The sequence below is a fragment of the Artemia franciscana genome, chromosome 4, assembly GCF_032884065.1.
Source record: "Artemia franciscana chromosome 4, ASM3288406v1, whole genome shotgun sequence".
In the NCBI taxonomy this organism is placed as follows: Eukaryota; Metazoa; Arthropoda; class Branchiopoda; order Anostraca; family Artemiidae; genus Artemia; species Artemia franciscana.
In genome coordinates, this window is record NC_088866.1 from 2,309,097 (window position 1) to 2,322,899 (window position 13,803).

The 13,803-nt window shown below is 34.4% G+C and overlaps 1 protein-coding gene across 1 annotated transcript in view; it reads right to left on the reverse strand.

The window, feature by feature from the left end:
- LOC136025850 (protein crumbs-like) overlaps window positions 1-13,803 on the reverse strand; it is an 81,332-nt gene that overhangs the window by 17,803 nt on the left and 49,726 nt on the right. Inside the window, exon 7 of the mRNA XM_065701874.1 lies at window positions 2,729-2,926. Within this exon, the coding sequence (XP_065557946.1) occupies window positions 2,729-2,926 (198 nt within the window). The remainder of the gene's footprint in view (window positions 1-2,728; window positions 2,927-13,803) is intronic.

A 13,803-nucleotide genomic window follows, 5' to 3' on the forward strand; every position in this document is an offset into this window, starting at 1 on the left:
CAAGAGCAAATTTATTGCACATAAAGTGTCACTCTATTGGAGCCCCTAAATAAATTCTTGTCTTAGGTAACGACATCAGACGTAGGTAGGAGGTGGAGTATGGGGTTGGTTTCATTCCACTTCATTGGTACGCACAGCTTCAACTTCAATCACCAGAGCAATATCTTTTTATTTTTTTCTTTGACAGTAAATTTTTAAGTAGGTTGAGTGATGATTCGAAGAAAAAAACACGGCTAAATACGCAGTTTGTATTTTTGGACTACAAAGTTTAAATGTCGCTAAAACGAAACATCATGGCGTCTAGGCCGTATTCATATCTTCAAAAGCATATTTTCAAGTAGCAATATTTTTGTAGTATTTTTGTAATTTCTCTTGTTTGCAATTATTAAGTTCATAGTCTACATCTTTTTAAGATTGCACGTATTGACTCTACGTCTTATGCATAAATGTTGCTTGATCCTCGTTACGTTACCAGAAGACCAAAAATTTTTGGTTGCCACAAGAACCAAAAAACCAGCAACATTTTACCAAAAAATAACAAAAAATCACCAAAAAATCGATCGGCAATAATGATAGGCCTGACACCAATAAGACACGTTGGGTACCTTGAGATAAGATGTGTGTTTTCAAAGGCCGTCAAACGATTAAAGAAGAAACAGAATTAATAGCGAATATAGAATTACAACAAAAAACTGAATTTGTGATCTAAAATCCTTTTCAGGACATACAAAACAGGCTTTTGATTTATATACCTAATATTTTACCTTTTAATTCGCATAATCTTTTGTTTTTGATTTTTTTTTTTCTGGTTTTCCATTGAAACTATATACCACAATACTCCTCTTTCGCCCTCAAATCGAATATTGTTTGCTTTTGAAAGTTTTAACTCCGCGTGCAACAGCTGGCATCCTTAATGGTAATTTTTAGCTTTGAAAAAAAAAAAAAAAAAACAAAAAAAAAACAATCGAATGATGTCGACTTTTCTTTATTTTTTTATATTATTTTTTATTTTTTAGATTTATTTTTTTATATATATTTTTTTTTCTCTGGAAAATTGTCTTGGGTCAAGTCTAATGGACGGCTCAGACGGCGTTCGTAAAGTTCGATAAGTCGTTCGCAAAGTCTATTTCCGTAAAGTATTCACCGCTCATATGAGCCTTGTAATTTACGTGCTTTTTGAGCAGCAAACTATTCAAATTTCTGAAGCATTTCATATTTCGGAGAAAAAGTCTTGAAGAAATAAGGAGCTTGGGGGTGAGTATAGTTTAATGAGGTATAAGGGCTTGTTACATATTCTGTTTTCAGGATCAAGCATATCAAGATTCCCTGGTTTTACCTATTTTCTTGTGAAGTTGACAGTGTTTTCAATGCAGATCCTGTCTTTGTGTTTTCCTTGAGAAGACTAGTATATGACAGGCTTTTCTCGGACTAGAGAAATCAGCATATCTTCAGTTTCCTGATTCCACATTCCCAAATATGTTTAAAAGTTTTGCTCTGGAACTCTTTCCCTATTGGTCAACTTTATGAACTTCTCGACAAAAGCTAACTAAAGCTTAACTTTAATGCTTGCTCACGTAAAGTTTACGGAAGGTTAACGAAGCAACTTTACGAACTTTGCGAACGACTTTACGAGCGCCGTCTGAGCCGTCCTTAAGCAGAAACATTAGAAAAACAGTAATAAATATCATCCTTTGTTGAGACCTTTGCTCTGGCGCGTTATCTAAATACTGTGGTTTGGAGGTATCGTACAAAAGAAGCATCTTGGTGACAAACACAAGAGCCAGAGAGCATTTAATTCTACCAGCCATCAGAAACAGATTGCATCATTATATGCATCATATTGCATTGCATCACCGTATTTTATTTTGCATCATCATTATTCCGCATCATATTGGTCACATCATTAACAGCAGTTATTTTTCAAACCCATAGCTTCGCCAAATGTAACTCTGGCAGGATTGTCCCTCTCTGCTATATTTGTTGTCGCAAACTCCACCATAATAGTACAATTTATACACAAGGAAACGCTAAAAACTTGATAAAATGAACTCTCAAAACAACTTTGACTCGAATATATACATGAATCGAACATATCCACTTTTTTCAATACAAACATGTTCGTCATCCTCAGACTTGGGAGAACAAAAATCAGTCCCGCCATTTCTTCAAAAAAAGGGGGGAGGGAGGAAAAAAACTTTCAAACCTTCCTATACGTCATTTAATGTAGTCTTAAAAAGGAGATCTATGCCGCGAAGCAATAAAAGAATTCAATTTATCAATGCAAGCTGTGAAATGCATAGGAAGAATAATAATCGCGCTAAACCACAAGGTATCTGTCGTTAGTTAACAACTTTAGTCTGGGCCACACTGTAGTGGTATCTGCTGATTAAGAATAGCTTAAATTGTTTAATGATATGTGTTCTTACTTAATTTTAGCTTTGCACCTGTGCAGCAAAAGTGAAATACTTATATGACAATAAATTGGTTTTACAAGTCTGCATCAGCACTAATTTGATCCCAAGTGTTGTTTACTAATAATATCTGTTTGTGTTTTTTCACCAAATATTTGTTGTTCCTGATAGGATAGTGAAGACTTAAAGCTACATAAAGAAACATAGAGGTACATATGCGTCAAGTCATAATTAAAATCTTAGTGATAGTTGCGGTAAAGGACGGCTTTTTATAAAGAGGTCCTTGGGTCAGACCATATTATAATATGCAAACTTACCTCCTCCTTGTCTGGAGTCAATCCTGTTTGTTCTTCTTTGGCAACTGGAGAAAGGATCCCCTGTGTATCCCTCAGGACATCTGCATGATGTAATGTGGTTCCGAACAGAGCAGTCGGCATTAACACCACAAGTAGTTGGACAGGGATCGATACATTTCAATTCGAAGCAAACGCGACTGGATGGGCAATCAATGTCATCTTTAAAGAAAAGTTAAGGTAAGTCTTAAGTTAAGTTTTGATAGAAGACAGATGTTTTCTGTTTCTATAAGTGAAAACAAGGAATTTGATTATCAGCTAAATTATTCATATAAGTTTTGGTCCGTCTCAGGTTTCTTTTGTTCGTCTATAGTAAAAACCTGTTAATTTTCAACTGGACTTGACTGCTAGTTTTCAGTTTGTTCATTTTTAATTTATTCATTCATTCATTCATTCGTTTTTACTTGTTTTAAGTTCAACTTGTTCTAGGTTTGATTCTCATACTCATCGTTGATTCAATTCTACTCGTTTGAGGTTTAACTTTTTGTTTATAAATCATTTAAAGTTTATTCCGAATAATTTCACATAGTGCCTTCTGAATTACCATTTCGGAGTTTTAAATTTTCGTCAGTCTTATGTTTCATAAATAGCAACGGAGACCGAACTGTATGGTTGAACTTATTTAAAGTAATGATGTTAAAGCTGTTTTGAAAGTTTGTATAAAAAAATTAGTTTTTAAAGGATGTATTTTAATGTAAGTTTCGCTTTTTAAATTTTTTTGTGATGTGCTGAGGACGGCCCTTGGACAAAGGGCTAAATTATTCATTCAAATTTGCATTCTACTTTCTTATACAAAAGTTCCCTATTATTCTACTTGTTGTTTATTGCGTTAGGTTTCATTTATTAATCTATAGTCGAATTTTGTAGTTTTAAGGCAATCCATTTTTATTCTTTACATTACAGTTTTGTTCACTCTCCGTTAAGGTGCCCTTCTTTGAGTCGCAAGATAGTAAGGAGGTTGTGTAGCTTTGAAAATTCGTTAGACATCCTTTTCTAAAAACATAATTTTGGAACTGTGTTTTGACATTAAAATTGTATTTGTTTTATCTTAAAGGTTAAATACCCCCAATCCTTTCTCAATATCCGTGTCTAACATTAGCTGCATACCTTGCTATACTAATTGCAAAGCAAAAGAACATTATGATCATAATGTAAAAACACCTTGAATTTATCCGATGTACAGTTGGGCTGTAAAGGGATGGTTACAAATGTCAATATCAAAATGTGTTTTTGGTATCTTGAAACTTAAATCAAAAATTTCAATTGTCCAAACAATTATTCGTCAACAGCAATTGAAAAACTCCGAAGAATTTTATCTTTAACTCTGCTTACAAATTTTATAATATTTTACAAATCGTCTTTTGAACCAATGGAGCCCATTTAATAAAATCCAACCATTCTATAAAAGTGTACATATTTTTGTTTTCATAAAGTGTGTTTGAGCACCGTTTTTCCTTGATTTCTTTCAATACCATGGAGATATTGTAGGACCCCTTCAACCACATAAGTTTTTTAATAACACACTAGATTAGGGCTGGACTTCAATAGTCTACATAAACATTCAAATGATATATGATAATACAGGACAATACATGATAATAAATGATATCACATGGTACATGATAATATTCATTTATTATCAAATCAAAATTTTCACATAATATCAAGTAACATAACATTCACATTTAAACATAACATCACATAACCGTTAGCATTCTCATGTAGTATATGTTCTTATGATACCTGATAATTCATATTAATACGTGATAATACGTGTATTATATTGATATATAAGACCTGGGGACTATATATCAATTTATATCTCCATCTTCCCCTCGTCTCTCCCTTAGAACTATTTCTGTAGCCTATTTATCTCAAGGCTCAATGAGAGTTGGGCGGTTTTGGTAAAATGCACCCTTTGAGGCATCTTGCTCCCTCCCTAACTACAGGGAAAATCTGAAGGGGGGAGGAGATAAACGCCTAGACCCGATAGGTTAGTGCAAAAATTGCAGAAATTTGGTGATTCTTTGTAATAACAATCTTTATTCTGAAGAAACGCAAAAAACAAGCCTAGTCCTATATCAATGAAATATGAAATATATAATGAATAATGAATAATGAAATATAGCTAAGAAAATGAATAATGAAAATATGAAAATGAATAATGAAAATGACAATGAATAATGAAATATAGCTAAGAAAAGAGAAAAACTGTTATAATTGTGTTTGTTTTCAGCAAAGTGCAAATGATACTCTAGATGTTCAGAAGTCTGAGTTGATAGTAATCTTACACTTATTTACGGTAATTTCTGTTCGTTCTAAGTCTCACTTGACTATTCAATTTAATCTCCGTTCATTCCATGTTTCATTTATTCATACATAACAATTTTTGTTTGTTATCCATATATACAGGATAATTTCAGCTATAACGTCAATCTTCACTTTCATAGTTTGTCATTCTTTTTTGTTTGATTTAATTTGGGGTAAAAATTAATACATTTATAATATATTTTTATAAAACTTATAATTGATGCGCTTATATTATCGATATTGGTCGTAGTTGGACCATATCTTAATTATGTGCAATGGAAAAAAAGTGGTTTTTCATGTCTTCAATCCCCTGTCACATCCTAGTTGGAGACCTTCCCCTACTTTTGTGATGTTGTCATTGTGATTTCTCATATTTTCCACATAATTAGCCCATATTGTTTTTTATTAAATTATTTTTAAGACAAGTAAAAAAAAAATTGTTCCAATTTATTTTTAATTTCTTCCACTTTTGAACAATTTGACATTGAAACACTTTTCAGGAAATAATTATATTTGAACATAGAAGGCAGCCTGCTATAACATTCTCGCTCTTTGACATCAGAAAAAATATCGTACAATTCTAGTATAGTCGGTTTTTAAGTATATTTAAGAAAAAGAAAAAAAAAAAATAGAATTTAGGTCAGTTTCAAATCAATCTTAATTTGAATTCAAGACACTCGTGAAGTTGCACAGTATTTTTGATGATGCGTCATTATGAACTGGTTTTATTTTGCACATTTGAAATATAGAGCATTTAGACAATCAACTACAGACCTAGCAGAAAACTCAAAAAAGAGGTCAACTGGGATTTCGACACTGTGGTTAATTTTAATTTATTACTTTACAAATTCAAATTAAAGCTTAAAAGACGTGGTGCAAAAAAGGTACACGGCAAAATAGAAAAATTCACTTAAACTTTATAGGAAATTAAATAAAAAAAACTAATTTTTTTAGCTGAAAGTAAGGAGCGACATTAAAACTTAAAACGAACAGAAATTACTCCGTATATGAAATGAGTTGTCCCCTCCACAATCCCTCGCTCTTTACGCTAAAGCTTTTAATTGTTTTAAAAAGTAGAATTGTGGCAAAGAGTCAAACTTTAGCGTAAAGAGCGAGGGATTGTGGAGGGGACAACTCATTTCATATACGGAGTAATTTCTGTTCGTTTTAAGTTTTAATGTCGCTCCTTACTTTCAGCTAAAAAAATTAGTTTTTTTTATTTAATTTCTGAAGGTTTTTGAATTAATGCATGTTTGGTTTTGGCTCTCCGCACATAAATTATTAAAATGAAATTTGTATATTAATTCTTTTTTTGGCTAAATGGCTTTCTCTTAGTTTTGATCAGATGATTTTGAGAAATAAGGGGTGGCGAAGGAGGCCTAGTTGCCCTCCAATTTTTCGGTTACTTAAAAAGGCAACTAAAACTTTTAATTTTTAATGAACGTTTTTATTAGTAAAAAATATACGTAACTTAAGAATTAACTTACGTAACAAACTTTCATAACATTATATTTTTATTATGTAAACGAGGGGGTTTGTACCCTCGTTAATACCTCGCTCTTTACACTAAATCGTAAGTTTTGTCCCAATTCTTTAAGAATGACCCCTGAATCAGAAAGGCCGTAGAATAAATAGTTGAAATTACTAAAAATACTTTAGCATAAAGAGCAAGGTATTTATCTCCTCCTAAATACCTCGCTCTTTATGCTAAAGTATTTTTAGAACCCCTCATATGCGCAATAATCTCTGTTCGTTTTAAGTTTCAATGCTACTTCTTCCTTTCATTTGAAAAAACGTTTTCATGTTTATTTTTCATTGTTTTCTTATAGTAATGCTAGAGAATCCTGCGCCCTTTTCATTGAATTTTTCTTCCCCCATGACAGATTCCTCCAAGGAAATATCCTCCAACATAGCCCCCCCCTCATCCCCCCCAAACAAAATAAAATCCCCCTGAAAACGTCTGTACACTTCCCAATAACCATTACTATATGTAAACACTGGTCAAAGTTTGTAACTTGCAGCCCCACCCCCAGGGATTGTGGGGGAGTAAGTCATCCCCAAAGACATAGTTATTATGGTTTTCGACTATGCTGAACAAAATGGCTATCTCAAAATTTTGATCTGTTGACTTTGGGAAAAAAATGAGCGTGGGAGGGGGTCTAGATGCCCTCCAATTTTTTTGGTCACTTAAAAAGGGCACTAGAACTTTTCATTTCCGTTAGAATGAGCCCTCTTGCGACATTCTAGGACCACTTGGTCGATACGATGACCCCTGGGGAAAAGAAAAAAAAACAAAAAACAAATAAACACGCACCCGTGATTTGTCTTCTGGCAAAAAATACCAAATTCCACATTTTTGTAGATAGGAGCTTGAAACTTCTACAGTAGGGTTCTCTGATACGCTGAATCTGATGGTGTCATTTTCGTTAAGATCCTATGACTTTTAGGGGGTGTTTCCCCCTATTTTCCTAAATAAGGCAAATTTTCTCAGGCTCGTAACTTTTGCTGGGTAAGACTAAACATGATGAAACTTATATATTTAAAATCAGCATTAAAATGCGATTCTTTTGATGTAGCTATTGATATCAAAGTTCAATTTTTTAGAGTTTTGGTTACTATTGAGCCGGGTCGCTCCTTACTACAGTTCGTTACCACGAACTGTTTGACTATCTTTTTTGAAATAAAAGGCAAGCGTTAAAAATAACTTTGATTTGTAAAACTTGGACGAAAAAATTAATGAGAAATGACGCTTCTGGACTTAGCAATTATTTATAAAAGATGCGTAATGAGTAGAGTGGGATATATTCCTTTTTTTTTTACATAATGAAAATTCAAATTTTAGCATTAATGGTTGACATGGAAGACTGGGGTTTAAAATTTTTCTTACTTGGTAAATTTTGGACATTTTTTTTGCGTGACAATTTTGCGTGAAAAATATAGCGAATTATTTTCGCAGCTGTTTATAGAAGCTGCGAAAATAAAGTTGTCAACTTGATTGTATACAGTTGTCAACTTGTTATACAGTTGTCAACTTTGTTGTCAACTTTTTGTCAACAGTTGTCAACTCATGTGACATTTTATTCAATAAGTTCTATGCAAAAAAAAATATTTATAATGATAAGCAATTGATCAGAATTCATGAGACTATCGTTACTGATGGTCTTTGTGAAAAAAGAAAGTAATAATATAAAAAAAAATAAAATAGGTACTTGTTAAATATCCCGACCTCACCTAAGAAGTGACGTTAGGTTAATCCTAATGAAATATACCACAATATAATGGAAATATAATACTTTAGTAAAAAAAATATGGGAACTACAACAAAGAGCTATCGAAAGCAAGCCATCATAGTTGCAACATGTTACATGTTGCAACATCATAGTTATTCTCAATGTGACTAAGCTAATTATAGCCTATTGCAGACAGACAAACCGGTTTTTCTTAGATCATACACATCGAAATTTTTGAATAGGGGTCGAGATGTTTAACAAATTCCATAAAATAATCTACTGAAACTGAAAAAAAATCAAATATTTAAATTAGATAAAACAAAATCCTGGTTGAATGAAATATCGACAGTTCAGATATTTACAAAAATAATGCTTTCGTGTTTTGTGAGAATTAAAAAATGATAGGTAGTCCTAACTGGCCTACATTGTTTTGCAAATATAATCTTAATTAACATAGTAAATTTTCTTGAAACATGAAAGTAAACAGACCAAAAATTCCATGAACTAACCAATTAAATACAGTTAAAATAAATACAGTTTTCAGGTTTAGCAATTACTTGGAAATATTACAAAATGATAGGTAGTGCTGAATTAGCCGACAAGTTTTTTGATTAGCAAATAAAATTGTCTCTAGTATTTTAAATTTTTAATTTAATAGAGCAAAACCACTTTGCTCAAATATAAGAAATCAGATTAAAAATTCAATGAATATAACAAATTTTGTATGGATAATAAAGCTTCCAGGTTTTGCGACTTTTTGCAAATATCACAAAATGATAGGCAGTGCTGAATAAGCCCACATTGTATTCGATCAGTAAATAAAATTTAATCAAATTTAAACTTAGTAAAATGAAAAGTCGTTGTCAAAATGAAAGACGGGAAATAAAAAAAAACTATTGACCGCATTTAATTTTGTACAAAAATAACGCCTTCGAGTTTTGCTACCACTGGGAAATATTACGAAATGATAGATGTTGCTAAATTTGCTTGCATTTTTTCAATATTTTTCTAAAGTTTATAGAATTATTCAGTATCATTAAAACTAATAGATTAGTTGGGCCCTGTAAACCAGTCCTTCATTTTGTATATTCTTGATTATTTCCTCTACCCCAAGAATGAGTCACGACACTTTGATATGAAATTCCAGCCATATTCGTGTCAATCTGGATTATAGGAAATTGCAATGTCATTTGCAATCCTTTTAAGGGAAAGCAAACATCCAGGTTGTTGACGAAAAAATGACAGTTTTGTGTTGTCATCCTTTGTTTTGTGATAACACGGATATATATGAACTTAATCCAAAAAAGTGTTGGTCATATACGATTTATGTTAAACAGATGTAATTTATTAAATAGGCATTAAAGAATTGTATAGCAATTATTGATAATCAGAATTAATAATATGTAAACATTGACAAAGGTTTGAGAAAAAAAATGCAAGGAACGTATAGCAGCTTATTTTTGAATATTTTACATTTCTTTCCCCCTCCCTTTCCGTAATTTTGGTCTTTCAGGGAGGGTATAGGGAGACCAATCAGGGAGACCAATGCCAAAAAACTCGATTTGTTCCTTTTTCAAATTAACGATTAAATAAAGAGACAACTGAACCCCTTCATTGAATTTACGAGTCAATTTCCCATGACAATAGGACCTCAAAATGGATAAGGATGGATTTTTCTATTCATTTGTTGATCCATCTGTCTATCTATCTTTTTATTTATCTACCTGACTATATGTCTATCTATCTGTCTATCTACCTACCATCTGTTTATCTGTTTATCTGTATATTCATCTATCTATTATCTGTTTATAAATCTATTTATCCGTCTATTCACTTAGCTATCTATCTATCCATCTATCTATCTACCTACCTATCTACCTAACTATCTACATATCTGTCTATCTATTTATCTATCTACATATCTGTCTATCTATCAATCTATATATCTATCTGTCTGTCTATCGATCTATCTACATATCTATCTATCCATCTATCTATCTCATCATCAATCTATCTGTCTATCTATCTATGTATTTATGTTTCTATCTATATAAAATATTTGACTGAACGCATATCAAATAATAAGCTGTAAGAAAAATTTGGTTCAATCCGATTTTCTAGGACTATGATGAAAGGAAAGATGATGCTTTACGTATGAAGGATAACAGATTGTCAAAATTTGAGCTTTTTGGACTCAGACCTCGATCTAAATCCAGACAAAAATCAGGTCATCCTCGAAGGGGATGGGGAATAGTCATAAAGCTAGCTTTAAATGAGATTTAAACTTCATAACAGGGGATAAAGAGCGAAGCTTTGAAGAGATTTATGTGGAGGAGTAGCATGTCCAGCTGTGTCACCCTCTGGTGACGCGGTGCTGCGTGTGGAGAAGAAACTGATTGATTTTCAGAGTGACTTACATTAAAATCACCCACTTCGATTCATGAAAATTTTTGGTCGTTTTTCCAATTTTTTGGTTCACGTTTGTTAACGAGTGAAGGCAGCAGTGTTCAGCCCAATACATCTGCATGAAATTTTATTTTCCAGACTGAAATTTATTTAAAAAAAAAAGTAGCCCACAGAAACCATTTGACTGATGAACACTTGGACATTTGCATTCGAGTGGCCGTTACAACGTATTTAGCGCCTAACTTCAAATAAATGGTTAATGACAATAAAAGTGGTATCCCTCATTTCGTATAATAATTTTCTGCGTCAAATGCTTTTTTAATTGTTAATATAAATTAGTAATGTATATATTAATAATAATAATACAAAAAAAGAGAGAAAAGTGGAGTAATCCAAAAAAAGAAAAGGAAAAACAAGAACACTCAGCATCAAAGAAAAAAATAAGTACTGACTTCTTTATTTGCACTCGTAGATCAGATGTGGAAGCAAAAACTCGAACAATGTTTCCAACGCCTTTTTTTGCACTTGTTTCAGTAGACGGCACAACGATTATTGGGTCTCATTCTGAGATCTTAGAACGAATGTGTTTCTCTTCTAGAGCGGGTATCGAAGCTAAAACTTATTCCCAGGTACTTCATGGTATTTCCAGGAAAAACATTCATTTGTTCGACCGTCGCATTTGTAGGGCCACTGCTTTGCTGCCTGCTTGCCGAGGGAGAAAATTCCACAATCTCGTTTTTAGTGTATTCACCCTTAGACCGATACTTTTGTAGCCTGTTATCAGGTAATCAGTATTTTCTTGCAGACAAGTGAGGTTGCAGCTTATCATCAGCAGGTCGTCAGCATACGAAAGCAGGCTGAAATCACATAGATAGATGCTGACTCATTCAGCAACCTTTTTTGTTATTCCAGATGTCAGGGTATTAAACAGGATGAGGCTTAATACAGATCCTTGTCGAAGACCTCGAACAAGTCTAATTGGTCTGCTCAGGTGATCGCCTGTCAGTCTATTTTTAACAAAACTTCCTGAGTACCATCAGGATACGAGTGCTAAGACAGAAGCATTCACACCATACTCGATTAATTTCAGGAACACCTGAGACTGCACAACTGAATTGAATGCAGCTGAGATGTCTACGCTGCACACAAAAAGACAGGATCCCAGTCTGTGGGATTTGTCAATAGCTTTCTTTACAAGCCGATGTACAAACGCGCAACTCAGGTTTTGGTGGTATCCGAGCGGAGGATAATCCAATCTAAACTTATCCAAAATTTCTGGGAGTAGAAGTAGCTCGAGGACTTTACTGAGAACACTTGAAACGGTAATTGGTCTATATCCTGTCCACTGATTTTGATTACTCTTTTTTGGGGATATTTGACAGAACACTATCACAAAATGAGCTGGGGACCATAACACAATCGACACACATCTGGAACAGAAGATTAATATGTTCAAACAGGAGGTCAGTGCCATGCCTTTGGTTATCAGGACAAATACCATAGAGACCAGGTGCTTTTCCTTGTTTTAATTTACAAACTGCTTTAGCTACAGCCGATTGAGATATCACAAAGGTATTTCGCATTTTAATAAGGTCTTGAGTTTTCAAGGAGGCACACTCATGCCTCTTTAAAGAGGCGAACCACGACAATGTTAAGCGATCTTCAGTTCCAGTGGACGCAGAGGGATGGGAAGAGATGCATTTCGTAGCCCGAGCTCCAACTAAGAAACCTGCCAAATTTCATCCCCCTCCGACTTTTCCTTCATGGGGAAAATCTGGCCGAAAGTTTCGACCCCCCAACCCCACCCCCCCTTTAACGTTGTCCGATGTGGCTGAAATTCACAAGTTAAGGTCCCCTAGGGCCCAGGAGCTTATCCGCGAAATTTCAGCTCGATCCGATAACTTCTTCCCTGTTTTCCAGAAACCACGCATAGCCACTTAATGTTCATGTTCTCCTTTTGTTTCTTTTTCGCCATGCCTACAGGTCACAGCCGACATCGGATCTGGGTGTACGAAGACTCATTCGACGCGGAATTCTCCGAGTACTTTTCCTGGAAAGTTTCGTCGAAAAATCTTAACCCCCCGATTTTCTAGCTTAGAAAAACCCCATTTCCCCATAAGAGCCCATGTTAAGTTTTTTGTTGTTAAAAATATGAAAAAAACTTCGTTTTCTTAAAGAGTTAAAGAGGCTGCGTCCCAAAGTCGAACCTTAAAACGCACAGGAATTAGGAGAGGCAGTTGGGGGGCTGCCACCCCCCAAACCCCCCGCTTTTAAAGACTCTTTTGTACAGGTTTTTTGTTGTGGGGGGCTGCCGTCCCCTAACCCCTCGCTTTTGGCTTCGGAAAGGCCCTCTTTTAATTAACAAAACAAAAAACCTGTACAAAAGAGTCTAATATGAAAAAAACTTCGTTTTCTTAAAGAGTTAAAGAGGCTGCGTCCCAAAGTCGAACCTTAAAACGTACAGGAATTAGGAGAGGCAGTTGGGGGGCTGCCGCCCCACAAACCCCCCGCTTTTAAAGACTCTTTTGTACAGGTTTTTTGTTTCGTTAATTAAAAGAGGGCCTTTCCGAAGCCAAGAGCGGGGGGTTAGGGGGGCGGTAGCCCCCCACAACAAAAAACCTGTACAAAAGAGTCTTTAAAAGCGGGGGGTTTGGGGGGGCGGCAGCCCCCCAACTGCCTCTCCTAATTCCTGTACGTTTTAAGGTTCGACTTTGGGACGCAGCCTCTTTAACTCTTTAAGAAAACGAAGTTTTTTTCATATTATTTGTTTAAGCATTTATCACAATCTTGTTCAAGTGTTTGGTCTTTGGAACCGAACACTGTAGAGTAATGTCTTAACCACTCCTCTTCCGGAATGTCAGATGAGCACATTTTTCAACTGGTCTGGGATCTCTTGATGGACTTCCGCGCCACTTTTTGGTTTTTTGAGGCTCGCTCTGACATCTTATCAGCTTCTTCGCTTTTCAGTTTTTCTGTTCCAAAACAGATGAAAGATCACTCCAAATCTGGGCTTATCGGATTCCTTCCAAATATTGTACCACGACTTAGCATGATTTTTTGCTTGAATGACCAGGGGACACGTGTCCCAATCTG